Source organism: Geosmithia morbida (genome assembly GCF_012550715.1).
Source record: "Geosmithia morbida isolate 1262 chromosome Unknown scaffold_7, whole genome shotgun sequence".
Lineage (NCBI taxonomy): Eukaryota > Fungi > Ascomycota > Sordariomycetes > Hypocreales > Bionectriaceae > Geosmithia > Geosmithia morbida.
In genome coordinates this window covers 945,036-971,208 of record NW_023336194.1, presented here as the reverse complement: position 1 = coordinate 971,208, position 26,173 = coordinate 945,036, and the positions used below count along the sequence as shown (strand labels likewise).

The following is a 26,173-nucleotide window of genomic DNA, read 5'->3' as shown; positions in this document are numbered from 1 at the left end:
TCCAATATGCCGAGCACCCAAGACAAGTGCCTCGCTACTATCCTGTACCCCCCTCTCGAGGCTGAATATTCACAGCAGCGATGTTAACTCTGAGAAATCCAAGACGTCCATCCCCGTGAGGCCCATGATGAGATTTTGGTCGTCGCCATTCATGAGCGAAGTGAAAGTCTCGTCGGCCGCTGTATACATTTCCGAGTCATCTAGCCCGTTACTGGGACGAAGTAAAGGGTCTGTCAATGTCGGTGATACGTCATGCAGCAGATCTATTCCTTCTCTCTCATTCCAGCCAACTCCGTCTTTGCCAACTCCGTTCTTGAATACCGGTAACGACTTCGGCAGAGCTCTGTGGCCTTCCGGGGTACCGATATGCTCTCGGGCACCTCCGGAATTCTGCTTGAGCGAAGCACTTGTACCGCTTCCTGCTGACGTCTTCGTCGTGGAAAGCCACTGTGACCATCGCGCATACTCGGCGGCCGTGGCAGACGGCATTGATGCCCTGGACACGCGGGCCCGTACATTTTCCACTGCCTCGTTGGTGATGGATCGCAGCGCTTCGACGAACCGGACGCCAACCATGGCCGTCATGTTCCCCGCGGCCATGTTCCTGAGACAGCCAAGGCCAAAGTCGACCCTAGCATCGTAGTCTGAGTCCCTGTCGAGGACACCAGCCAGCAGCGTAACGATGGTCGCGATGCTGCACCCCTGGAAGTCGGTAAAGGAGAAGCCCGTGGTGCATGTATTTCTAGTTCTCGTGATCGTCTTGAATAGCCGGATGATCTCGCCGGCGGCGTCGATGCACTGCGCAGATAATTTCTGCATGATCGGGTCGATCGGAGGGACCGTCTCGCCCTCGCCGGATGTACCCAGGTGTCGGCGTAGGTGGTTGCGGACAACGGTGACGACTGACATTTTCCCCATGACGATCCACGCATAGTAGTAGTTCATGTGTAGGTGGAAGACAACGCGGTAAGTCGAGGCCCGTGGGTCAATCCTGTCCAGCTCGAAGTCGGGCGGCAGTGACTTCTTCCAATTCTCGAGATCTGTTTCCATGCGCCTCACATAATCTGCATTATGTGGTCCTCGTGGGCCACTGGTAGTTGGGTGTGCAGTTAGTCAGATCTGACTGCTGTCCCTCCGAATGAGATAAAAAGTCGATGAGTTGAGTGGCATACCCAACATCAGCTACGCAGTCTAATATCTTTACTAAACGTATGAACGCTCGCTGATGTACAATATTGTTGAAAGATGCCCCGTCGTCCATATCAGACAGGGGAGATGGCAAAGGCTGCACGACATTTTCGATACCGATAGCTCTTGGGCGGTTGAGCTTTATAGATGTGATTCTGGAGGCATATGTCAACGAAGGAGGATCCAAGCTCTTTCTGTGTGGCAGACAAGTAGAACCATACCTCTCCAAAGAATAGACAGACCACCAGACTCGCCGTCGAACTTCACGCTCCCTCTCATCGATAATGGCTTCATCAGTGCTTTGGTGTAGGTCGAATGCCAGCGCTTTGCGCAGCGCAAGCCCCAGGTAAACATATGATGACCCGACGGCACTCGCAGGCATGAGGTAAACCCCGACGATGAAGGGCACTTGCACTGACCTCAGGCAGGGCATCTCGATCAGATCGGGCATGAGCGTCTTGACATGACTGTAGAACATCCAGCCGGGATCACGCTCGTCCACACTGAATGTCGCATCCGAAGCCGCACCCTCCGGCCTCTCCAGAATCGTCCACTGGCTGCCCAGAGCGAAGACGGCGAGGGCCAGGCCCACGAAGCTGCAATCAGAGCGCAGTTCCGAATTCGCATCAGTGTAGAACTCGTCAATGTCGGAGATGAACTGCGACTGGTCAAAGTAGAAGAAGTTGTCGGTGCCGTGTCTGATGCAGACCGAGATGAGAAAGTCGGCAATAGGACGTGGTGGAAAGGCTTCGATGGCTCTGCGTAGACGTCGCAGCTCGACGGGCTGGAGAGAGCGCAGACCGGTGATTCGCTTTCACATTTCGTGTTAAATTCCTCCAACATTGCAGACTCGATGAGTTGTAAAAGGTTGGAGAGCCGAGACTTACGGCCTGCATGGCCATCATGTCGTGTGCTTCAGGTGTCGTCGTCTGGAGATCCAGGAAGAAGGCCTCTCGGAGCCGTGAGAGGAAGCGTGGCCACAGTATCCTATCTGTCTGTTCTACAACCATTGATTGTATCCGTGCTTCTTAGCATCGTGAGATCAATCAAGAAAGGATGGAGGAAATGGACAGGGGCTGTCCCTACGGCTTTCGATGGAGATACTATCAGGCAAAGTCGACGCTGGATTCACCATGGTCATAGTATTCGGCGTGCTGTGAGCCTGGTTGTCCTCGATGCTCAGCTCCCGGTCGAATCTACACGGTATGTTATTCGACACGCATCTCTGACAGCGTCCCGGTATAGTCTCTATACACCGAGACTTGCGAGCTTTGCAGCAGTCACATCTGCCGGTCCCATATAAATGCAGTCAGCGATTGCATGGACGCGATGAAGGCGATACACCGATTCCGATCGTCAAAGCACTCACGCTCGGGCTGCACGCTTCCTCTTATCATCAGCCACGCGCCGGCGGCGACGTCGGCGCGAAGGCGCAGATGAAGATCCGTCCATAGTATCGATAGTTGGAATGAAGGTTTCAGGAGTTACTGAATGAGTTGTAGACGCCAGATTTCGAAGACAAAAGAAGTATCTCGGACAATGATAGCAGATAAAGTGGCACGATGGAGAATATAATATGTGACCCACTTGGTCTGATAGCAGAAGACCGTTATCGGCAGACGATTACTTGTATTACGAAGGTCCGACGTAGTCTACGCTACTCTTTTCCTTCTTGAAATGCCATGGCTGATCGATCTCAGACTTCTGTTGAGATTTCCGGGCCTGTCAGGAAGGCAACACGGTTGAGATCTTCCTACATTGATATATTCAACAATGGTTTCACAGCAGTAATCCCAAGCCCTATTCCGATGAATGCCGACGTCAAGTGTATATATATATATATGTATTACCCTGCTGTTTCACCGTGCAGCACGACCTACGCCCATGCAATATATAAGAACATTTCATGATGATGAGTGTCTATGTACTCGACCTTCCAGTTACTCGGCGCAGGTTTTACGCTGTTCCCTAGATTCGCACAGGGGCTGGCGCATCCTCACTTACACCATCCCACCTGCTCTTATACACTTTGCCTTCCTTCATCACGGCCAGTAGGTTCGCCTCTGGCTGATCAAGGATCGAGACATTCGAGAGTGGGTTCTTTTCTAGGAAAAGAATGTCAGCAATGAATCCCTCCTTGATCTGACCTAGCGACTCCGCCCTTCCCATCATCCTTGCTGGGTTGAGAGTGGCACTCTGGAGCACCTCCGTAGACGAGAGGATCTGCGAGCGAATAGTGAATTCATGAGTCTGGGCCGATCCCATGGGACCGAGGAGGTCACTCCCGTAGCACAAGGTGACACCGGCATTGCACGCAATCTCTATGGCCTCCAGACCAGCCCTGAACACGGCCGTGTTCTTGGTCTGGGACTCGGGAGGCAGGTATCCCTTCCACTGCTCCGATGCCATCTGGTCGTAGGTGACTAGAGTCGGCGTCATGTAGATGCCCTTCTCAGCCATGAGCTTTGCGGTGGGCTCGTCGATAAAGTTGCCGTGCTCGATGCCGCGCACACCGTTGTCTATGCAGTGACGGATAGCCTTGGGCGTGTATGCGTGGGCCGTGACATACGTGCCCGCATTTTCGGCACACTCCACCATGGCCTGGATCTCGGATCTGGTGAACTGGAGATGATCGATCGCGTCGGTGGGCGTCGACACCCCGCCTGAGCCCATGATCTTTACAAAGTCTGCGCCGGAGCGGATCTCTTCGCGCACGGCCAGGATGCACTCGGGGACACCGTTGCATACGCGGCCGAGACCGTTGGTGTGTCCACCGCAACACTCGAGGTCGTCGTCGTGGCTGCCTCGGATGTCACCGTGGCCACCAGCCTGGGAGATGGCGTGGCCCGATATGAAGAGGCGTGGGCCGGGAAATACCCCGTCGGCAATGGCCTCCTTGAGGGCCAGCTGCGCTCCCCCGCAGTCGCGCACACTGGTAAAGCCTCGGTAGAGCATCTGTGCTGCCACATAAGGCTGTCGTAGAAGCGACACGTCGCGGTGGTTTCCAAACGCCTTTGAGAGATCCTTGAAGCCCGGCACGGCGCAGAAGTGCACGTGTGCGTCGAACAAGCCGGGGCAGAGGTATTTTCCCCGACAGTCGATGACGGAGTAGTCAGGGAAGGCGTCCTCCTGTGCTGGCGAAGTCATGACCGATTCAATAGTGTCACCCTTGATGGCCACGCTTGCATTGGGTATAATAGTCCCCGACTTCACGTCGACGACATTGGCGTTGACCAGAAGACGATTGGGCGCCAGGCCTTGGAACCATGGCTTGATGTCGGACTCCGAAACCATGATTATACTAGTGACGGTGTTGATGAAGAGAGAAAGAGAAGAAGCTGATGCCAAGATCCGACTGAGAGGCTAGTTTCATCACCGGGCTTATCCATGATCTTGTACGAGACCTTTATCGTTGCCGCGATGCTCGTTTGCAGGTGTCATTTCCCGCATCCTATCAGCGACAGCCTCCTGACTTACACAGGCGTCGGCAATCAGGCCCCTGCAAGTGGCAGATTGCCGACCGTCAGCATCGGATCTCTGCCACTTGGCGTCGGCATCATGGTGTTGACCCGTGCGGGTCCCACTGCGATATCAGGGCGGGCACATGGAAACCGGGTCTTTTTTATCTCGTATCACCTCTTCCCTGTACGGTGTGCGTCGTCGCATGACATTCTAGTGGCTAATTGGTATCTGGAGAAGTCGATTGTATAGCATCGGTCGCATGTACTTAAGCATGTCTCGACCCGCTCAGCCTGTGCATGGTTGAGGTGTTCCGCCACGGATGCTTTCTGCATGCAACTGTATCCCCCCCTTCTTACTACTGAAGATGGCGTCAACTGTGGAATCCAAGAAAGATCCGTCTGTGGACAACATGGCACGAGACAAGGAGGAGCTAGCCGTCACCATCGACAACCAGGCCTCATATACGCCCGAGGAAGAGAAAGCCGTCCTACGTAAGATTGACCTCGTGGTCCTGCCCTTCGTAAGTCTACGTCTACGCGCAGGACTGCGGTGCTTGTCAGTCACTGACTCAGTTGAACCTTTGGACAGATGTGCTTCGTTTTCATGCTGCAGTACCTCGACAAGCAGAGCCTCAGCTACGCAGGTGTCTTTGGTCTGATCGAGGACCTCAACCTCACCAGCTCCCAGTATTCCTGGTGCAGCTCCATCTTCTACATTGGGCAGCTCGTCTCCGAGTACCCTTTTATTTACCTCATGAGCCGGCTTCCTCTGACTAAATTTGTCGGCGGGACTATGTACGGTCGCCCCCACCCACCCACCCAACCTGCCTGAATCCCTCGATGCGGTATGAAGAGAGAAGATTGGTTTGCTGATCTACATGTACGTGCACACGAAACAGTATTGTCTGGGGTGCAGTTTGCATGTGCCTCGCCGCGCCGAATAACTATGCGGGGTTCGCCGCCGTGCGCTTCCTGCTGGGATTCTCCGAGGGTGCCGTGTCGCCGGCGTTCGTGACCATAACGTCCATCTGGTGGCGCAAAGACGAGCACACGCTCCGCACGGCCCTCTGGGTCACCATGAACGGTGTCGCCCAGGTTCTCGGCTGCCTTCTCATGTACGGCATCGGGCGCAATTCGTCCCTGAGCATCGCGCCCTGGCGCGTCATGTTCCTCGTCTGCGGGGCGCTGACGACGGTGTCGGGAGTGGCATTCTTCATCCTCATGCCGCACGGCCCCAAGGACGCGTGGTTCCTGAACGAGAGGCAGAAGCAGGTCCTGGCGGCGAGGATGGCCCAGGATAGGGAGGGCGGTGACAAGACCTCCTTCTCCGCGGTGCAGCTCAAGGAGGCCATGCTCGACCCCAAGGCGTGGCTGGTCTTCTGGTTCGGCGTCCTGGTGACCATGCAGTCGCCTGTGCTGACGTTTGCGTCCCTCATGATCAAGTCCATCGGCTACGACGAGTTTGACACGATGCTGTACACGGCGCCGTCCGGGGCTGTGCAGGTCTTGATGCTGTGGATCGGCGTGGCCTTTTGCCAGATATTCCCCAAGAACAGGTCCTTGGTGGCCGTCGGTCTCATCATCCCCCCCATAGTGGGCAACGTGTTGCTCATAAGACTGTCCTTGGACCAGAGATGGGGCATCATCGCTTCTGCATGGCTTGTAAGAGCGAACCCGGCGTCGAGGACGAGGCACCTTGGCATGGGTGCATGTGCTGACCTGTGTCCTGTCTAGGCTTCGTGCATAACGTCCATCATGACAATCTTACTCTCGCTATCTGCGTCGAATGTAAAAGGCAACACAAAACGTTCGATTGTAAACACCATGTTCTTCATCGGTTACTGCGCAGGGTGTATTGGTTCGCCGCAACTGTGGACCAATAGCCCGCGATACAAGGAGGGCGTCATTACCGCCTTGGTGACATGGGCTCTTCTCTTCATCTGCATCATTGTTTACCGCTATCTATGCGTGTACGAAAATAAGAAGAGGGACGGTGAAGTCTCTAATTCCGATGTTGATGTATCGCAGATTGTCGTGCTGGATAAGAATGGTCAGCCAAAGTCAGATCTAACGGACAAGGAGGATCACATGTTTAGATATAGTTGGTAGATCTGGGGGGCAAGAGATCTTCACAGCATGCTTCTTCTTCTTCTTGTCTCGTTCCAAAGCAGGCTGTTCTTTCCAACTCCAAATCCCTCGATGTATGATCATGTACATTTGAAGTTGCTCAACTCCAGTCCAACGGGATCCGGGACCCTCATTGTATTCGATCATGGCCCAATTAATTAATGTGTGAGCGCCACAATCCCTATGACCATGACCATCCCCACTGGTTCAATGCGCACAGAGGATTTTTTTTTTTTTTAGAATTTTTGCTAGAATTTTTTTCTGCGCCTGCTCCTCAAAAGTGGCCTAGCGTGAGGGGAGGTTCGTGATCCCATAATATGCCATGACCCATAATCTGTGGTATTACGGAGTAGCAAGGTACATAATATTAATTAGTATCAAACAACCTTACTAACTCTCTTCACCTTTAATTCTCCTGCGTCAACCTGGGGTAAGGATGAAGTGATTGTCTTCCTCTCTCTCCCTCACTCTCTCTCTTTTCTCTCTTTCTCTCCCCATCCCTCTCCCCATCTCTACACAAATAGTTCACATCTCTTGCCCCCTCTACCGTCGTATCATGACCTTGACTGTTCTCTCGGACCATCAGGTCCAATCCATTCTCGAAGGCTTGACAGCCGACCGGCTCATCGACTTCAGTTCTGTCTTGTCGGCAGCGCTCCACCAGTACTCGACCAACTCGCAGCCTGGTCCCGACGGTCCTTATCAGCAGCCTCGTCGCATCAAGACCTTTCATCATGCCACTCAGGCCACCAGTCTCTACATGCCTTCATGCGGGCCCGAAGGCATGGGATGCAAGAGTAGGTGATTGCCATTATTCAATCTTTTTTCCATCCCCCCTTCCACCCGATCGTCTTCCTTTCATGAGAAGGAGAGAAAGAAGAGCGGGACAACAGACGAGAAAAAGATTAGAAGACACTAAAATCGAATGAATCCTCATCAGCTATAAGCTTCTCCATAGGCTGTGAAGACGCCCAGGACTCAAATGAAGGCAGCAAGGCGATTGCGCCGGTGGGAGTCCTCAACCTCTTCTCACCGGCGGGCGAACCCGTAGGGCTGATCCACGCCAAGACTCTGACGGCGTTCCGCACGGCCTTGGCGTCGCTGTGTCTCGTCATGCGGCGGCGGAAGTTTGAGCGCATCCTCGTCTTCGGGGCGGGCACGCAGGCTTACTGGCACCTGCGGCTGGCGCTCATGGTGCGCGGCACGTCGGTCCGGAAGGTGTACGTGTCGAACCGCAACTTCACGGGGGCGGCCTCGCTGCTCCGGCGGCTGGCCGCGCTGCCTGATGAGGTCAAGCAGCGCGAGGGCTGGTCGGGCACCGAGTTCGCCGTCATCACGCCCTCCTTCCATGACTTTGAGCGCCTCCTGAATGACTACGTCTTCAACGCCGACATCATTTACTGCTGCACCCCGTCGCGTGAGCAGCTCTTTGACGGCGGCGTCCTCACGTCGCACGACGGCCGCCGCAAGGGCCGCCTGATCATCGCCGTCGGCAGTCTCACCCCGGATATGAGAGAGCTGCCGCACGGCCTACTCGTCCAGGCCACAAAGAAGCATGACTCGGCCACCCGCCGCCACTTCCACAAGCATGCCGACCACGGGGGCGTCGTCATCGTCGACTCGCTAGATGGCGCACTCCACGAGGCTGGTGAGATTGTCGCGGCTAATATCCAGCCTACCCAGCTTGTCGAGTATGTTGATTACCCTTTTTTTTTTGGTCTTTATACACACACACACACACACACACACACACACATGTATATATATATATATATATATATATATATATGTATGTATGTATCTTATATCTTATGTGTATCCTATTTCTGACAATGATCATCATCAAATGACAGGCTTGGAGAACTCGTCATGCTACGTCAAATTGACAATCAGGAGTCCGAGTCCGAGACTGAGAGCACACCTGCTACTCCCCGTACCCAGAGCGATACACCCGATGAGATGCCGGCCACGTCGTTGTCGTCACCTGCATCGTCGAGGCCGCCGAGCCCTTCGAGGGGGAAGCATGATTCCAGGACATCCAGCAGCACCTCTCTCGGCCGTCTCCCCTTCCGCAAGTCCGCAAGCAGTAGCACCATTCCGTCTCACAAGAGCCACCAGCACGGCCACGCTGCCAAGGACGAGACCGCGCTGAGTCGGTGGCTGCGGGACGGTACAGTCATCTACAAGAGCGTGGGGCTAGGCATGATGGACCTGGTCGTCGGGAACGAACTGATGAAGTTGGCTGAAGAGAGGGATATTGGCACCCGTATTCCCGACTTTTAGATTCGGAAAGAAGTCAGACGTGTCCGTTCTTTCTGTTTGTTTGTTCATTTCTTACTTTCTGTCGTGAACTCACGTCTTGAAAGATTTCATTTCTCAAACCGTCACCGATATTATGACGCATATGACCAATTGTGTGCATATGCCTTCCTTTTTTATTACCAGATATTAACGGAACCTATTTTGTCCCCCGACTGAAAACACCCAAAGCGCCATATTCAACTCATCCCACCTGGTCCAGGCAAGAGATCCTGCCAGTACATGCGGTTCGAAGTTACGCCATAGCACTAGAATCCCAACCAGGCACATTTCATGTTTCCGTCATAACCCCTCTCAGAAACAAGACCCCTCTTAGCACAGGAACGGCTCTGTGACTCGGACATCCATCTCTCCTCGCCGGCCGACTTGATCGTGGATGAACTGATTGAAAGAGTTACCAACGATGGATCGGCCACGACCGCCGAGCTCCCAGAGTGTGTCCTAGAAAGCAAGGTAGCCAGTCTAGCGACGATAGTGATCGTGGTCGTGGTCGTGGTCATGGTCATGATCGTGATCGTGATCATGGTCATGGTCGTCGTCAGAATCGGAGTCATCACAGTCGGAGTCGGAGTCCGAATCATGGTGATCGTGGCCGTGGTCATAACCAGCGGGGGCGGGTGTACCACGATCGTTGAGCTTGTGGAGATCGAGGTCGTCCCAAACAAAATCGTCCGGGAGGCCGGCCTCGCGACGATCGTGGTCATGATCATGACCGTGGTCATGGTCATGGTCGTGATCGTGGTCATGATCGTGGTCATGGTCGTGGTCGTGGTCGTGGTCGTGGTCATGATCGTGGTTGTGGCCGAAGTCAATATCGATGCCGCGAGCACCAACGTCGCCGTGAGGCACCTTAGGGAAGGGGATCTTTGGCAAATCGACCTCAGGGACGGCAGGGACGTGGTGGGGGAGGCCTCGAGCCTCGTTTTCCTTCACGGCCGACACATCGACCGGGCTGGCACGGGCAATAGCCAGGATGGTAGCTAGGGTGAAGAAGGACTTCATGATGAAGGATTCGTGCAGATCTGAAGGGGGAGGGTGAGGGTGGTTTGTGTATGAATGTATATAGTTTATATGACTCTTGAGGATGCTTCTGAGATGTAGAGATGAGAGCCTACATGGAAGAAACATGGACTTCCGTCGACCTTCTTATACTTTTTTTCATTCCTTCTTCCTCCCTATCCCTCTCCGTCAATTCTGAGGTTTCTCGCGTCTCGTTCAGTGACGTCTTGTCTCTTGGTATCGTCAGCCGGCAAGAATTCGACACCAAACTGGATCGAAACCAAGGCTCCCCTCCCCCCTTCCGTCCCGTCTTCCTGTCATAATTTCCATCAGCCGTGTTTGACGTCGAACACCCAATTCTAGTAGTAGTGTAAATATTAGAATTAAGGTAATTGGTGGTGTGAAGGACACGGCTCTCGAGCCTTGAATTGAATGCAAGACACGGAATATTTCTCATTCTTCAGCACGTCATTCACACGCATGTAATCTGTAGACAAATTTCGTTTCATTTCATTTCTATTTTTTTTTTTGGAGGGGGGAGGGGGCCTTTCTATGTAAAAATAGAACCTTGACGGGCTTCTTCTCAAACTCCTAGCAATCAATGAATGCCTTCCACCGTCAAAGTCTGTTGACAAGACGGAATACCTGACAGCCATCAACATCCGCCATCAGAAAGTCTGTCTGCGTTCATCATCCATGGATCCCTATTGGCGAATACGCTTCGAAAAGATTCCATCAATGGAAATCGTCCCATATGACGGCAGAACGGCAAATCGGCAAGTCGACAAGGACGGCATGCTGGCCTCCCCGGAACGCATCTGTCTTGGAGAGCTAAGACAGTGTCAATCGTACGCAATCAGCAAGTTCCAGGACAGTCTGACATTCCTCCGCATTGCCCTCGTGTGTGTTTGCAGCTATATAGGCCGATGTATTACATTCATCAGCCTAGACGGTCCCTTGAGAGCAGCCCTTCGTCTCCAAGCCGAGGGCTGGCTCGCAACACAGTCGAGTCAAATCTGCGCAGTATGTACATTCCCCAATGTCCCGTTTACAGACATCCACGCATCCGGAAACGGAGAGCAGCCTCAGACTATGTGTACTGCATACAGCCTACAGCCCATAGTATACGGGCTAGAGGTTACAGGTAATGTGCTTTGTTGAAGGGCAGCCAACCTATGCGACGTAGCCTAAGTTGGGAAGCGTCACATATGAGATACCTCTCGGGGTTGAATACGTATACTGACAATACGTATGCTGACAGTGATACGATATTTCTGCAAAGTAGAGACAACGAATTCCCATGCCGATCATATACTTTGTACAATGTTTTTTTTAACTCATAAGCTATCTTGTGTGTGTGTGTGTGTGTGTGTGTGTGTGTTTGTATGTAACATCGTCCTTCCTTTTCTGCATCTTACTCAGCGACCCAGACAGCGCTCATACCCATTCCAGTACCAACACACATGGACGTGTTGCCAACCTTCTTCCCCGTACGCTTGAGCTCGTACAGCAGAGTAGACACCTGCCTGGCTCCAGTGCAGCCGAGGGGGTGACCGAAGGCGATAGCTCCCCCCTTGGGGTTGATCTTCTCCTGAGGGATGCCCAGCTCGTTGGCGCACCACAGGCACTGGCTGGCAAAGGCCTCGTTGATCTCGTAGATGTCCACGTCGTCCCTGGAGATTCCGGCCAGCTCGAGAGCGCGCGGGATGGCCTTCCAGGGGCCCTGGCCCATGAGCAGGGGCTTGACGCCCACCACCGACGCGCACACGTACTTGCCGATGATGGGCTGGCCAAGCTTCTCGGCCGTGTCGCGTCGCATGAGGAGCACGGCCGCGGCGCCGTCCGAGATCTGGCTGGCGTTGCCGGCATGGATGCTGCCGTCCTTGGCGAAAGCCGGGCGGATCTTGCCCAGCGCCTCGGCCGTCATGCCCGGGCGTACGCCGTCGTCCTTGTCGACGACTACCTCCTTGACCTCGCCCGTCTTGGGGTCCTCAAACTTGACCTTTAGCGGCGTGATCTCCTCCTTGAACAGGCCCTCCTTCTGCGCCTTCTCAGCCTTCTGGTACGACGACGCCGCAAACGCGTCCTGCGACTGCCTCGTGATCTTGAGGTCCTTGGCCATGTCCTCCGACAGCAGGCCCATGGGCACCTTGCAGCTGGCTGAGGCCGGGTGGCTCTCGAGGAGTTCGGAGAATTCACTGACAGCCGCAGGGCTGCAGTTTGGCATGTCAGCATCATCCCGTTCCTATCTAGGCAGTATGGAAGACATACCCATAGTTGTTGCTCATGCTCTCGACACCAGCACCGATACCGACGTCAATCATGCCCGTCTTGATCTGGTTGGCCACATCCACGCAGGCCTGGAGACCCGACGAGCACTGGCGATTGAGCGTCCGCACAGCCGCCGTCTCGGGGATGCCCGCCACCAGGCTGGCGGCGCGCATCTCGGTGGCGCCACCGCCGGGGGCGAGCACCGTTCCCACGCAGATGTCCTCGATCAGGGCCGGGTTGATCCCGGACCTCTCGATGACCGACTTGAGCACGCCGGCCACCAGGTCCGACGCCTGCGTATCCTTGAAGCCGCCCTTGCCGCCCTTGGTGAAGGCTGTCCGCGTGCAGGCCGTCACGACCACGTCATCCGGACGCTTCTCGAGGATCTTGTCGCGGCCGCCGGCCGTGGGGTTTCCGGAGACCTGGCCTCCTATCTGGGAGATTCTTTCGATGGCTGTTTTTTCCGTCAAGAAGAAGAGAGCATGGGCCGTTAGTAAGTTATGAAAGATCAACGGTCGTCTATGGAGGTGTTCGACTCACCACCCATGTTTGCGGGTCGTTTTCGATGAAGAAAGGGGGGAATATGAATTGTTTGTGTGTGTGTGTGTGTGTGTGTGTGTGTGTGTGTGTGTTGTGTATAAAGAAAGGGACGAAGTAGATGGGGAAGATGTAATCAGCAAGGTACAATGACGGGGTTCAAATAACAAGGACAAATGTTCAATGAGCCTCGGTCGGTTGTTGGAGTTAGGGGAACCTAGCTGCTCTGCCCTTGTCAGACTGGGGAGAGCCGCTGATGTCAACTGTGAGCTATGGCCTATTCGACCGAGGCATGTGCAGGGAGGGTTCTTGGCGCTGGCCCAGCTGTCGGTAGGCTATCAGCCTATTACCCGCCCGTATGGAGCGTATGGAGTGCAATCACATGCTGCCGGAGGGATGCTCTGGGGGAGATTACTCATTCGACAGTTCTTTTGAATTATGTAATGCCACAACGGCATGCACACCGGTCACAAGACTCAACATCTTTCATATGGTCATCGTAAAGAGTAAGATGTGGCAATCACTTTTCTCCCAAGGCTATCGACAGAAAGAGTACCTGATAAAATCTCAATAGTGATGATAAATCATCCCCCTCTCTTGTGAAATATCAATTTCCTCTGTCTCATGATATAGTCTTGCTCTTTATTGCATGGAAAAAAGACAGGATAAGACAGAGTATAAGAATATGATGGAAAAAAGGAAAAAGGACGATAGACGGTTATCCCAAATTTATACATAAAGTCGTTCAACAAAAGCAAGAAGCTATATATCACCAGCGCCCAAGTTTCTCTCTTGCCACATGTTCCCGGGGACGTTCCCGGTTCCCAACAAAGAGCAGAAATGTTTCTAAATAATAATGATGGAAAATTGAAAACCACGCCGGAGAGGTGAGAAGGGAAAAAGAAAACACTATTAACCATTTCGTTTTACATGTACAAGCCCAACACGGCAGCAACGACGAGGGGCACGGCCCACGACGACGAGAGGGACACGGCAGCACTGTCACCGTCATCGCTGTCACCATTGGTACCGGTGCTGGCAAAGGTGGAGGAAGATCCCTTGGCGTAGTCCTTGCGAATAATCTCGCTTGCCTTCTCGGCGATTCCGTACGTCGAAGACATAAGATGGCTGCTGAACGATATGGGAGGGACACTGGCGTCGGCGACACGGAGGTTGGCGAAGCCGTACACGCGAAGCTTGGCGTCGACGACACCACCCTGGTCGCGGGGAAGCATGGCACAGGTAGACGAGGGGTGGAACTCGGTGTCGGCGCTATCGTTAAGCCACTCTTTCCACTCGGCGTCGGTCTGCGTGTCGATTCCGGGAGACGTCTCGTTGACCAGCAGGCCACTGTAGGGGCTGGACTCGGCGACGCTGCGGGCAATCTTAAGACCCTTGATGAGCATATCAAGGTCTGGATATAACCGTTAGTCTCGGTGCCATCGCGGGACATGTTCATTTTCCAGGAGGAATGACGTGAGACGGGGAAGAGGTAAGTGGGAGATGGAACATACCAGCAGGATTATCAAGGTAGTTGGGGTCAATTATGGGGTAGTCCAGGGGGTTGGACGAGTTGACGTAGACACGGCCGTGGCTGAGGGGGTGCTGAAGGGCGGCGGTGATACCAATCTTGCCCCAGGCATCGCTGTTCATGAGAAGCAGCTCAACCTGACCGATGGGGCTCTTCCAAATGGTCGAGGCAGTCGTGTTGAAGATAGCCTGGTACCCGGCAACAACGTTGTCCTCGTAGGCCGAGTCAGGCTTGTACTTGTCCCGGTTGGAAAGAGCGTCGGAGCTGAAGGAGTCGACATCGTCGCCGTACATGAAGGTGGAGTTAACGTAGGCAATGGCTGAGTTGATGTACGACAGGTACAGCGTATCGGTCTTGTCGGTCCCGTTCCGGTACCAGATAGTGCCGGCAGTTTCGGTGTTCGCGGCCGCCTCGTACATGAGAGTGGCACTCTGTTCCGAGTCAGTTCTTCTAGTCTTTTTTTTTTCTGCGGGCGCGCGCACGCTTCGAGGGATATACTCACAAGGTGGTCCTGGAGGTGCTGGCCAACACCAGGAAGCTCATACACAAGATCGATACCGGCATCCTTGAGGACGTCCTTCGGTCCGACGCCGCTGTACATGAGGACGGCGGGGCTGCCAATGGATCCGGAAGAGATGATAACCTCCTTGTTGACCTTGACCTTCTTGATGGTCGTGCCGTTGTTCATGGTGTACTCGACTCCGGTGGCCGTCAGGTTGTCAGCACCGGTCGAGTCGTCAAAGACGACTCGAGTGACGTGGGCGTTAGCGAGGACATCGTAGTTGCCATTGTCAGGGAGTGGGTCGAGGTAACCAGTACGGCTGTAGGAGCGCGTCCAGTTGGAGGTGTTGATGCACGACGTCGAGATCTCGGCACCCCAGACGTCACCGCCGTACATGTTACCCGAGGGCGAGACGCCAATGGAGTCGAAGGCCTTGGTCCAGTTGCCAACCTCGGCAAAGGTGCTGCGAAAGACGGTTAGCATCACGACGTCAAAGGAAATTAGAGAACTCTTGGGCAGCCATACTAGCCAGGGTACGAGGTGTGAATAGGTCCGGTCGAACCGTGATCGGATGTGTTCCAGAGGATGTTCGCTTCGGAGGCTATCGACTCAGTAGCGCCAGTGAAGTTCTCGCTCTTGATAAGAGCCTGGTAAAATGACGACCAGGTCCAGGCGTCGGCGCCCTCCATGTCGCCGAGGAGCTCATGCCAGGCATCGAGATCCTGGGTTCCCGGACGGGTCATGTAGAGACCGTTGATGGCCGAGGAGCCTGTTGAGTATTACGGCCACGTCAGTCCAGCCATTCCGGGAGAAAAAAGGACTGAGGATTTTCGGTGGTGAGAAACAAAAGCTGGTGAGTGATGCGAACCTCCAAGAGTCTTGCCGCGGGGCCAAGTAACCGCACGGTTGTCCAGGGCGGCTTGGCCGGTCGTGCTGAAGTTCCAGTTGAGAGGGGTCTGCCAGAGCGAGTCAAAGTACGAGTCGGCAGGCGTGTCTGTAGGGCAAGACCATTGTTAGTCACCATTTCTCCCGGTCCGTTTCATCTTCAATTCAAGCCCCGAGAGATGAGAGGCGTCTCCGGAAATCGTGACGCACCTATACGCGTCCGGTAGTCGTCTCCATCCTGACCAGCCTCAAGGACCAAAACGGTGTGGTTCTTGTCTTCGGACAGACGGCCACCAAGAACCAGGCCGGCCTGACCACCACCGACAATGACGAAGTCGTAGGACTCGGAGATTTCCGTGACTGGACCCAGCGCGTCGGTGAGTTGGGCAGCGAGGGCGAGAGCGACGCCTACGCTCCGTGGAGCAGACAGTTGAGATCCGAACCGCATCGTCGTCGTCGTCGTCGTCGGTATTGATGTAGTCAGTGAACGTGAGAGAGAGAGAACGACGAAGCGACAAAGGGAGGGAAGAAGAAAAATGAGGCCGTCGGCCGTTGTTTTAACAGGTGCCAGATATTAAAAGGATGGTGGAGGAGGTGTGGGCAGAGGGGACCGGTTCCTGAAAAGGATTTGCGGATCTCAGAGCACGCACACAAGTTGGACGAAACCAACCAAGGGCCAATGTCAGTCGCCTAGTTGGGAAGCTAGGCTCCCATGTATCAGACGCCCCCGTATCCATAGTCCCAAGACCTAAGTCAATTGATATGCACACACGAGATAGGTACGATCAGCAGCATTTGCTGTTTTCGCCGCCAGGGGGCCGAATGGTGGGGGGGGCAGGGGTAGGGAGCAGGAAAACAGGGGTGTGGATCATGAATGGATACCCAGTTCTCTATCCCCGCAGCCCTTCCGAGCCGTCCTATCTTGCTGCGGCGCGCTCCAAGGCTCGAGAGGACTGCACTCGTAGCCGTAAGTACCGTACTGTCCCTCGAACACGGATTCTCTCTGCGGAGCCCATACTAGTACGCGCTGTCGAGTCTCCGTACTGGTACGAGTGTACTCATACTGGTAGAATGGGCAATAATAATCATCTCTGTCAATCCGCAAGGTGTGTGCTGGATAGCGAATCTTGGCAGAGTCAATGAGGGTCTGTCAACCAGGAATTTCATATGGCGGTTGCCGTGCATCACCAGACTTCCTCGTACGAGTCTGATACGCACGAAGAGAGGGATTCAACGTTCAACGTCAGAGGAGGCTCTGTTGGCATGGCTACTACCAGAACAAAGCACCGTAGCCGGCGTCGGGGCGTTTCGTCGTTTCTGGCCGCTGTACTTTGTTCCCTAGACGACCGAGTCAGCCAGTGAGAGTGGTGGTGGGTGAGGATTGGACAGTGCTGGCCGCTGGTATGCGGGAGTACGTACTCAACGACGCTGTTTCAACCATATCTCTCTCTCTTCGGCGCCAAAGACCTTTTTAGCACCGCGATCCACCCGATCGTACCTACTAATAGTACGCAGGCTGATTCGGAGTACTCGTGGTCGTAGTCGCATTACATGTACCTGTACCTTTAGCAGCGGTCGTGCCGCTAGTAGTAGTATTAGCAGCAGTAAGCAGCGTACGAGTAGCTCAAGGTACCTAGGTGGTGTATCCGCTCCAGGAACCTGCCGAGTGCCATCACTCTCTTGAGTCTTTGGAGGGTAAATTGTTGGACTTGGCACGAGAGCTGGCTGACTGTCCCATGCATTCTCATTTGTGACCGGCAGTCGCTAGTACAACAGTATATCCTTTTTCCTTCTTGGGAACACGGCGCCAAGGACAAGGCATGCAGGGGTTGGATCGCAGTGCCATCAAAGCTGATGCTCCTGTGTCCTTTCCTTTTTCTGGCGCGTCTCACGACAAAGTGACGGGGCCGGCAGCGGGGCGGACAATACCGTACAGGTAGTCGAAAGCAGACGGGACAGCGGTATGACGAGTACATGTAGCCGTACGTGTCCTCTCTTGTTCTTGTTTTTCGGAGCAGGTTCTGCACACGGACAAGCAGGGACGTAGATCGTACCCGTAACCTGTACAAGACTTCGTATCACGAAGATTGTATCCGTAGTCGTCATGTGGGATGCACTCGGAAAGACGGCAATGGTAGATAACCAACGTGGCTCGCGTGTATTTCTGGTGGCGATTGATGATGGGTAGAACTTAGAAGACGAGAGCGAGAATGGAGGGGGAGGGCGTGGGAGAAGGGAAGGGAAAAAAAGTGGAACAGAGGGTTGTGCCTTCCTTCAACTCCGTCAAGCCTTCTGATGCTCGCTGCCCTCAGAAATATTACGAGAAAACGTCCGGGTAATTATAAATAGCGACGTGATTGGCATGGATGGGTGTCGACAACCCGGAGAGACAGGGATACGGGCCCTCTTCAGCGCGTCGGGTAGGCCTGCTCCAGGGCCTCAGCACCTACAATAAGCTAAGAAGACTCTTCCGGGCTCTCAATCCACTAACCAGGCCCTCTTTCAGGGCTTGGGGGGGGGACCGTGTAGCCCAACGCATCCAAGTAAATCCAAGTAAGAATGCACGCTCGTATAGCCTAAAGGCCCCCTTCGGGGATGTGACCAAGTCTTGCGTCCTCTCCAGATTGGACTCTGGCAAGTTGCAAGACTTTCGGGGGGGATCTTGCCCTCGTCAAAATGGCAGCATGCGCGGACTTACCGACCTACGCATAGGTAGTATGTAGCGGTCAAATGTCACCTCGACAGGTCGAAGGTCTGTTTTTTCTGTATCGGGAGCGTGGCTGTATCTGTAGGCTGTATCCATATATGTACTCGTAGGTGGTTTGGTCCACTATGACTCTGTGGCTCAGTGACGCTCCGACAATCGCAATTTAACAGAAGTATCCGCAATCTCCACATTGCCAGGTCCTGAAGGCTGAACCTGCCGAAGCTGAGGGGCATCCTCTTCTGCCGCCTATCTGGATTCGGTTACAGAGTATTATTGCTCCGTAACAGCGTCATGATTACAGTAAGACCCTGCAGAGTCTGCTTGGTGTAATTTGTTGTTCCTCGTAGCGCAAGAAGGAACTGAAAAGGATCCGAAGCATTGTGAGATCTGGAAGGAGGGGGGGGATATGGTGTGGAGGTGGCTATCGTCACCATCACCAGCCGTGGGCCCTTATGTCGTCAGGATCCCCTTCTCCGGACTTCAGGCAGAGAGTATTATTTAGTATCCTGGACAGATTAGAGAAAGTAAACAACGTAAGTAAGCCTTGACTCGCTCTCACTCTCGCTCTCACCTCCGCCTTCTCCTCACCACCCCCTCCCCCCCCCCCCCCCCCCNCTCTACAGAGTACGACGGTGCTATCACTGGTGTGAACTGGGACAACTTTCATGCATTGTTGTTTCTGAACACGAGGTCCCTGCCCCAGTTCTAAGGGGCTCAGATGGCCAATGGTGCGAAGCTCAGTTCGCCTTCTCAACTCTCTCAGCCTCTTTCTATGGCTTCCCGTTCCCCCTTGTGAACAGAGATGAGACCCACCACACCCGGCGTGTTGGAAAGCTGTGCTTCACTACCACGGCTTGTTGTTGTAACCAACCGACAGCCACAACTCAGGGGGCGTGCGTGCCAAGTAGTCGTAGTGCCGAGTTGCCAATGTTGCCACTAGCAAGGATGTCGATAAGTTGCTAGGTTTCCCATCCTCTTGTCAAGATCTGTCTACAGATTATGCCCGGGCGCCTTCCTCTTTTGGTTGTAGAGGTCATGATAATACTTCGTATATTATATCTCTCTCTCTTGACAATATATGATAATATACCTGACCGAACAGCGCACGACGTACATAAGCCCCCACGGTCCTTGGAAATTAATTGTCAAAACTTTGGACGGCTCCAGTGATAAGGGAAATGAGAAGGTAATCATACTAAATACGAGCGACGGGCACGTGAGATCTCACAGTAGTAGTAGTAGTAGTAGTAGTAGTAGTAGTAGTAGTAGTAGTAGTAGTATTAGTATGGAGTCCCAGCACAGGATTGGTGTTTCGTTTGAACCGTTTACCCAGGGAGTAAGTAGTATTGATACTAGCATCACCACTTCTCTTCATACAGCTCCCTACTCGTACGATTAACGCCTATAGTTCGTACAGAACGATCAGTCGTACAATCACTTGCCTGGACACGTAACCCAAGCTTACGACATGCATACGTCTCAGAGTAATAAATAAAAAAAGGCAGACTGCCCGTTGAGATGGAATGTGTAAGAATGCGGGTTAGTCTTGCCCCATGCGCCATGGCTGCCACGCGGCCTCCAGTCCTGATCCCATACTACTGGAGGGTTGGGAGGATTAACCACGGAGTCTTTTTTTTTTCCTTCATTTGTTTTCGCATTCTACCCACACTGGCGATATACCGTGTATACCGTGCCGTAGATCTGGACTCTACTCCATAGATTACAAACGCGCACATGGACTCCGTACTGCGAGTCCTACCTAGTACACACGCAAGCACGGTAAGGATGGAGAATTTTTTTTTTTTTCTTCTTTTCTCATCTTATTTTTTTCTTACCCACACGGGGCCACCCAGAGAACTAACAAGAACAAGCGCCTCTCAACCGTTCGGTATCGTCTGCTACAGCAAGCAAGTACCTATACACTACAGAGCGAGAGAGGACCAAAAAAAGGAAATTGGCCTACGTGGTGACAAATGGTCAGAGAATAGAAACCAGCTAGCTCTGTTTAGTCATCTCGTCGACTGATTACCTAGAATCGCAACAATTTGAAGAAGAAAAAAAAGCGTTAACCGCTCTGGAATATTCTCTCATCGAGGGGGGGTCTATAGTCTGGACTTGTACTGGATCTGAAATGGGAAATAGGCAATCTACTCGTACTCACACGAGTAGCAGGAGTCTAACCTCTAGTAGCTGCGTTACATGTAGTCATGGTAAATGCTGGTATGTGGTATTATCATGATGTTGACGAGAAAACAAAAGTGATCTTGTACTTTGTAACTGGCACTTACACTATCAGAGAGAATAGCGACGAAAAAAAAGAAACTGTTTTGTTTTATACCTGATTCAGATTCGACGGATGCAATCGTCAACCACTACCGATCGCACGTTGTCCTTCTGCCCTTGTTGCAGATCGTTACCCCGTGCCACCCTTGCTCGTTGCTCTTCTCATGCGACCGGAATGACTATAATATGTGTTGCTCCGACCTTGAATGGATTCTGCAATATGAACACCTGCCCAACTCCCTGAGACAGCGCATAGAGAGGGCATGAAACCACGAGGGGCTGGGAAATGACTGCCAGATAGGTATGACTAGTGTTAGCTGTAGAATGAAAGAGTATGGGGAAGATGAGCTCTGCATTATTTTCAACTGTCTCGCCGTCTGACATATGCGGCTATCGTACATCAATTCTTCATTCGATTTCACCGTGAGATGCTTGCGGTATGGAATTTCCTTTCATCGGCTATCATTTATGCCATGACGTCTTGCCGCGTCAATCCATGGGGAATCTTGTCAACCGGGCAACCTCGTTACTCTGTTATCGTCATTTTTTTTCTTGGTCATGCATAGCACATGGCACATATTACCTTGCGGCGAGCCCGTGCCCACGCTGCCTGGCATTTGCCGTCAGTGGAACGTCATTGGTGTATAATTACTACATGTTCCGAGACCGTGTATAATGTGTTTACCGTTTTCGTCTTTCAAACCCCTCGTCGCCCGGTTGGCGAGGTGAAGAAGGTATGCATCCTCAAGTGATACCTCGAGCATCGTGTGCAACGCCCGCCCGTGCTATCATAATATACGGCTCACATATTATCTTCTATAAATAGGACTAAAAAAAAACATACTCGTAGTTACACAATGAATCGTGTGTACGGCGAGTGGATGCAATTCACCATATGGAAGTGGCGTTGTTGATGCTGATGCTGATGCTGATGCTATACAGATAGACCAAGCTGCTGGGCCTGCCAATATCCGTACGTCGTACAAGCATCGCTAGACGTTGTGATATAAGAGAAACGAGAAGAGACACCACGTCCTTATGCCAAGTGCTTACAAGAGCCGTTACCCGTCGTTGCCGACAAAAAGAAAGAAGGCATTTAAAGCCTATGTCATCTACCCGGCAACGAGCATGCATGGCGGCGGCGCAGAAACAAGGGAGAAGATACAAGGAGAGAAAAATAGGCAAGATGCATGTGGCGCCACTCACGCCATGCATGCATTGGACTGTCCACGTCACAACGCCGTCATAGAGATGAAGGTATTTGCCGACGTCACTGTGCTTGAATCTGCTTTCTTTTGTCGGCGGGCAAAGGTTTGGTGAGAGATTGACAATGAACATGTTGCCTTGTAATGCCCATAATAGGTCATCCTACGACTTCACGCTTCACGATCGGTCCGTAAAGCTCCTCACCGCAACCTCCTACCCTGACACGCACGCAATATCCCAAGTCGGCATACCCCAAGTGTCAATCAATCTTCTCAGTAAATAAACATCATTATCCTCGTAAACACGACTACGCCTAGCAACATCCTGCTCGGACAACCCAACAACGACGACAATGAAAAAAAAGGCTCGTGACATCCTCAGCACTACATAATCGTGCATTTAACACAATCATCCATCACATCACATCCTCCCGGCGCAACGGTCATGCCTTCTTCTCGTCGAGCGAAAAGTTGAGGCTAACACTGTTGACACAGTGCCTCTCATCAGTCGGCGTAGGAAACCCTTCCCCCTTGAAGACGTGGCCCAGGTGGCCACCGCAGTTGGAGCAAGTGATCTCGGTTCGAGTCATGCCCAGAGTGCGGTCCTCGTGCCTGGTAACAGCCCCGGGAATGCTGTCAAAGTAGGCCGGCCACCCGCACCCGGAGCTGAACTTGTGACTTGCCTTGTACAGCGGCGCGGCGCATCCGGCGCACGTGTATAGTCCTTCTTCAGGGTAGTGCTTGTCGAATTTGCCGGATCCCGGGGGCTCGGTGCCTTTTTCCCGGAGGATGCGAAATTGCTCTGCATTCTTTCACGTCAGTTCTTCATCTAAACCTTGACGGTGGCATAAAGGAAGTCCCTTCTTTGAGTCCAGTCTCTTTTTGAGGGGGAAAGGAAGGGGGCACACCCTTGCTGAGCACCGCTCGCCACTCATCGTCGGTACGCTGGTCGGGATAAGTCATGTCTGATGAGGATGGGGTCGATGTGCCGAAGAAGCCCTTGAGAAATGACATGGGCCTTATCGATGGAGTTTGATGGATGAGGAGCGCTGGCAGTCGTGATGCTCTAGCGAGGCCTGATGATGCTGAAGCTCTGGTCAAGCTAGATGAGGCCAAGAAGAGAGAGCCGGCTAGAGTCAAAGGGCGCATTCAGGCGTTTTTTGATATCTTTTCTCCGTTGACGGCGTCCTCGGTCTGAATATGCATCCGAACAACACGAGAGCTCGTAACGGTTGATGCAGAAGTTATGAAACTGTGAGGGGCATACGATATGGACCAATCTGCTTACTAGTAGGTAGTATCGACGACTTTTTTGATGAGGCACAGTTCATTGCATCATGCATCCGCCACCCTGCCACATGTGGCTCATAACGCCACACGTTGGCGTGCTAGGACTTACCCGATATACAGCTCGAGATGGCTTCGATTGCAATTTTGGCCGACATTTTCCAGAAATGGGATTATGGATACATATAGATATAAAATTCACGTGATCCAAGACTCTCTGATGGTAATCAATTGAATAGGATTAAGGCAGGAGTGCCGTGCTGTGAATAATCATCACCATCATCGTCATCAGTTGTTACCTTATCCAATTCTACTCACTCATTACATGGGCTAATTTCCGTGCTGTCTGTACGGTTCCTAAAAAGAAAAAGCCTGAGCCTGAAATTAACAGTAACCCCACCTGTTTACTTCCCAACCCTCAAGACTTGCATCGGATATCATCTGTACATGATATAGAAAAAAAATAAAAGAACAAAACACTCGACGCCAACTACATTCACGCCACATCGACAAGAGTTCATCTTCCCCACAAAAAAATCGAGAAGGAGCCACATCTCCCGGGTAATCAAAAGTCAAGGCCAGGTCACCGCACGACGCAGCTGATAGCAACAGAACGACCGCCGCCGCCCTTTTCGTTGTACCTTGCGCCATAACCAACGCCCCGCCACGCATTACTCCCTTCCATCGAGTCGCGAGCCCTCCTCCCTCCCAGATCCGCCCTCTCCTCCTCTAACGTGACGACGACTGCGAAAAAATACGAAGACTACGACGACGACAATGTCCAGGAGAGCACCCAACCCCGCCGCCGAGCGGGCGGCCCAGAACCAGGCCACGATCAAGAGTCTCCTGAAGCTGGAGCCCAACAAGATATGCGCCGACTGCAAGAAGAACAAGCGTATGCTCCAAACATTACTCTGTATCTACCTCGGGATCAATACTGGGTTGCTGACACCTCTCTCTCTCTTTCTCCCCCCATTCCCCTAGACCCCCGATGGGCTAGCTGGAACCTAGGCGTCTTCATATGTATCCGATGCTCGGGCATCCACCGTGGCATGGGCACGCACATCAGCCGCGTCAAGTCGGTGGATCTCGACTCGTGGACCGACCAGCAGATGCAGAGCGTCCTGAGCTGGGGAAACGCTCGCGCCAACAAGTTCTGGGAGGCCAAGCTGTCCCCCGGCCATGTCCCCTCCGACTCCAAGATTGAGAATTTTATCCGTACCAAGTACGAGCTCAAGCGCTGGGCCATGGACGGGCCCATCCCGGACCCGGCTACCCTCGACGCTGGCGCCGATGACGACATCCCCCTCAGCGTAGTCAAGGAGAAGCAGACGATCGAGAGGCGTGAGTCGGCCCGCAGGGCGGGCGGCAGCTCTGCTTCTGCCCCTTCCCAAGCTGCCGTCCCGGCACCCGTCGTCGACCTCATCGGGGGATCCTTCGACAGCAGCCCTGCTCGTTCTAGCTCGGCGGGCCCCTCCGCAGCAGCCAGGGTTCCTCCCAGGGCCGAACCGGCCGCTGCGCCTCCCAAACCCGCCCCCAGCAACTCGTCCCTCCTCGGCCTTGACTTCCTCGGAGATTCGTCTGCTCCCCAACGCCCCGCCAGCACGACTGGCGTCAGCGCCCCCGGCAGCCAGTCGCGTCCTGACCTGAAGCAGTCCATTCTGTCTCTGTATGCGTCGGCGCCTAAGCCCCAACCCCAGCAGCAGCCGCAGAAGCCGCAGCACGGCCATCAGGGCTCTTTTGGTGGCATGACGTCTCCTCAGCAGGGAGGCTTCAACGACGCCTTTAGCAGCTTGAGCATCGGCGGCAACACTACCAGCCCCAAGCCCGCCGCCGCTGACCCGTTCGCCAGCTTCGGAAGCGCCTCTGCCGGTCTCGGCCGCAGCACACCTACCAGCAACAACAGTTCTTCCTTTGGTGGCCTCGGCAGCGGTAGCTTCTTCGACCCCAAGCCTGCCGCCCCCGCCCCCGTTTCTTCCCTACCAGTCCAGCAGAGGAAACCCTCGGACGGCGGCTTCGGCGACTTCGGCTCTTTCACGTCAGCCCCCGCCCCCGCCCCCACCCCTGCCGCGGCCTCCAAGGCCGCCTCTACCTTCCACACAAGCGACCTGTTTGACCTGTCCGCTCCAACCACTACAACCTCGCCTCCCCCGTCTACCACCTCGCCGCCCGCATTCTCCGCCCCGTCCGTCTTCGACCTCTCAGCCTCCCAGAAGGCGGTGGCTGCACCCCCGCAGCCCAAGCCCGCTCCCGCCGCAGTCTCCGCATTCGGCGCCAGCTCTTCGGCCCTGTCGGGTGCCGACGTCTGGGGGTCAGGCAACGAGTGGGCCACGCCTGAGCCGGCGGTGGCCCCAGCCCCTGTTGCTGCCACTGCGCCGAGCATCACTCCCGTCACCGCCACGGCAAACACTTCATCGACCAACGACTTTGGCTGGGGGTCCTCGTTTTCAAGCACACCCATCATTCCCGGTGCCGGAGGCGGGTTCAACCCGGCCCCTCCAAAGGTGACTGCCGACGAGGAGTTTGGCGGCTGGTCTAGTAGCACCGGTCCTTCAGCGACGACTACGACTGCCGCACCCAAGCCCGCTACCGGCATGGGTGGTGCAGAGGATGACCTGTTTTCTAATGTCTGGCAGTGAGAAAAAAAGCGGACTGAAGTGCGGAAGAACTAACGGGACCGTATATATAAGTATAGATTTCACAGGAGAAAGAATAAAGGGTTGCTTGGGTTGGGTACAAAAAAAAGTCAATGAACAATGGCCGTTTGAAAAAAATTCCCTGCGTTCTACTCCGTTGGGGTAGATAGTTCCTCCTGATGGGCAACAGGGCGGCAAAGCAGGCAGACATACATTCGGGCGTTTTTTTTCCGTG

General features: G+C 53.7%; 9 protein-coding genes across 9 annotated transcripts; 3 read left to right on the top strand and 6 right to left on the bottom strand.

The window, feature by feature from the left end:
- Nucleotides 1–69: 69 nt before the first annotated feature.
- Nucleotides 70–2,198, bottom strand: GMORB2_7137 (Fungal trans; the record flags this gene model as incomplete). Its single annotated transcript, XM_035469102.1, has 3 exons — nt 70–1,090; nt 1,173–1,999; nt 2,076–2,198. 3 exons carry the CDS (start codon nt 2,196–2,198, stop codon nt 70–72), a joined length of 1,971 nt encoding a protein of 656 aa, XP_035321482.1.
- Nucleotides 2,199–3,128: 930 nt separating this feature from the next.
- GMORB2_7136 (Cytosine/adenosine deaminase or related metal-dependent hydrolase) lies at nt 3,129–4,482 on the bottom strand (the record flags this gene model as incomplete). Its single annotated transcript, XM_035469101.1, has 2 exons — nt 3,129–3,149; nt 3,193–4,482. 2 exons carry the CDS (start codon nt 4,480–4,482, stop codon nt 3,129–3,131), a joined length of 1,311 nt encoding a protein of 436 aa, XP_035321481.1.
- A 577-nt stretch (nt 4,483–5,059) lies between these two features.
- Nucleotides 5,060–6,758, top strand: GMORB2_7135 (Major Facilitator Superfamily; the record flags this gene model as incomplete). Its single annotated transcript, XM_035469100.1, has 4 exons — nt 5,060–5,170; nt 5,239–5,444; nt 5,549–6,311; nt 6,384–6,758. The coding sequence occupies 4 exons, from the start codon at nt 5,060–5,062 to the stop codon at nt 6,756–6,758; spliced, it is 1,455 nt and encodes a 484-aa protein (XP_035321480.1).
- A 574-nt stretch (nt 6,759–7,332) lies between these two features.
- On the top strand, nt 7,333–9,059 carry GMORB2_7134 (Ornithine cyclodeaminase/mu-crystallin family; the record flags this gene model as incomplete). Its single annotated transcript, XM_035469099.1, has 3 exons — nt 7,333–7,577; nt 7,724–8,467; nt 8,630–9,059. 3 exons carry the CDS (start codon nt 7,333–7,335, stop codon nt 9,057–9,059), a joined length of 1,419 nt encoding a protein of 472 aa, XP_035321479.1.
- Nucleotides 9,060–9,557: 498 nt separating this feature from the next.
- Nucleotides 9,558–10,097, bottom strand: GMORB2_7133 (solute carrier family 30 (zinc transporter), member 1; the record flags this gene model as incomplete). Its single annotated transcript, XM_035469098.1, has 1 exon — nt 9,558–10,097. One exon carries the CDS (start codon nt 10,095–10,097, stop codon nt 9,558–9,560), a length of 540 nt encoding a protein of 179 aa, XP_035321478.1.
- Nucleotides 10,098–11,508: 1,411 nt separating this feature from the next.
- On the bottom strand, nt 11,509–12,912 carry GMORB2_7132 (acetyl-CoA acyltransferase 1; the record flags this gene model as incomplete). The annotated part of the gene is made up of 3 exons (XM_035469097.1): nt 11,509–12,307; nt 12,366–12,819; nt 12,906–12,912. The coding sequence occupies 3 exons, from the start codon at nt 12,910–12,912 to the stop codon at nt 11,509–11,511; spliced, it is 1,260 nt and encodes a 419-aa protein (XP_035321477.1).
- Nucleotides 12,913–13,828: 916 nt separating this feature from the next.
- On the bottom strand, nt 13,829–16,226 carry GMORB2_7131 (choline dehydrogenase; the record flags this gene model as incomplete). Its single annotated transcript, XM_035469096.1, has 6 exons — nt 13,829–14,316; nt 14,417–14,864; nt 14,936–15,398; nt 15,461–15,704; nt 15,804–15,929; nt 16,031–16,226. Coding segments are annotated over 6 exons (1,965 nt in total), but the record flags the coding sequence as incomplete, so codon positions are not given.
- A 6,232-nt stretch (nt 16,227–22,458) lies between these two features.
- GMORB2_7130 (peptide-methionine (R)-S-oxide reductase) lies at nt 22,459–22,978 on the bottom strand (the record flags this gene model as incomplete). Its single annotated transcript, XM_035469095.1, has 2 exons — nt 22,459–22,790; nt 22,924–22,978. 2 exons carry the CDS (start codon nt 22,976–22,978, stop codon nt 22,459–22,461), a joined length of 387 nt encoding a protein of 128 aa, XP_035321475.1.
- Nucleotides 22,979–24,079: 1,101 nt separating this feature from the next.
- On the top strand, nt 24,080–25,941 carry GMORB2_7129 (stromal membrane-associated protein; the record flags this gene model as incomplete). Its single annotated transcript, XM_035469094.1, has 2 exons — nt 24,080–24,197; nt 24,287–25,941. 2 exons carry the CDS (start codon nt 24,080–24,082, stop codon nt 25,939–25,941), a joined length of 1,773 nt encoding a protein of 590 aa, XP_035321474.1.
- Between the last annotated feature and the right edge of the window lie 232 nt (nt 25,942–26,173).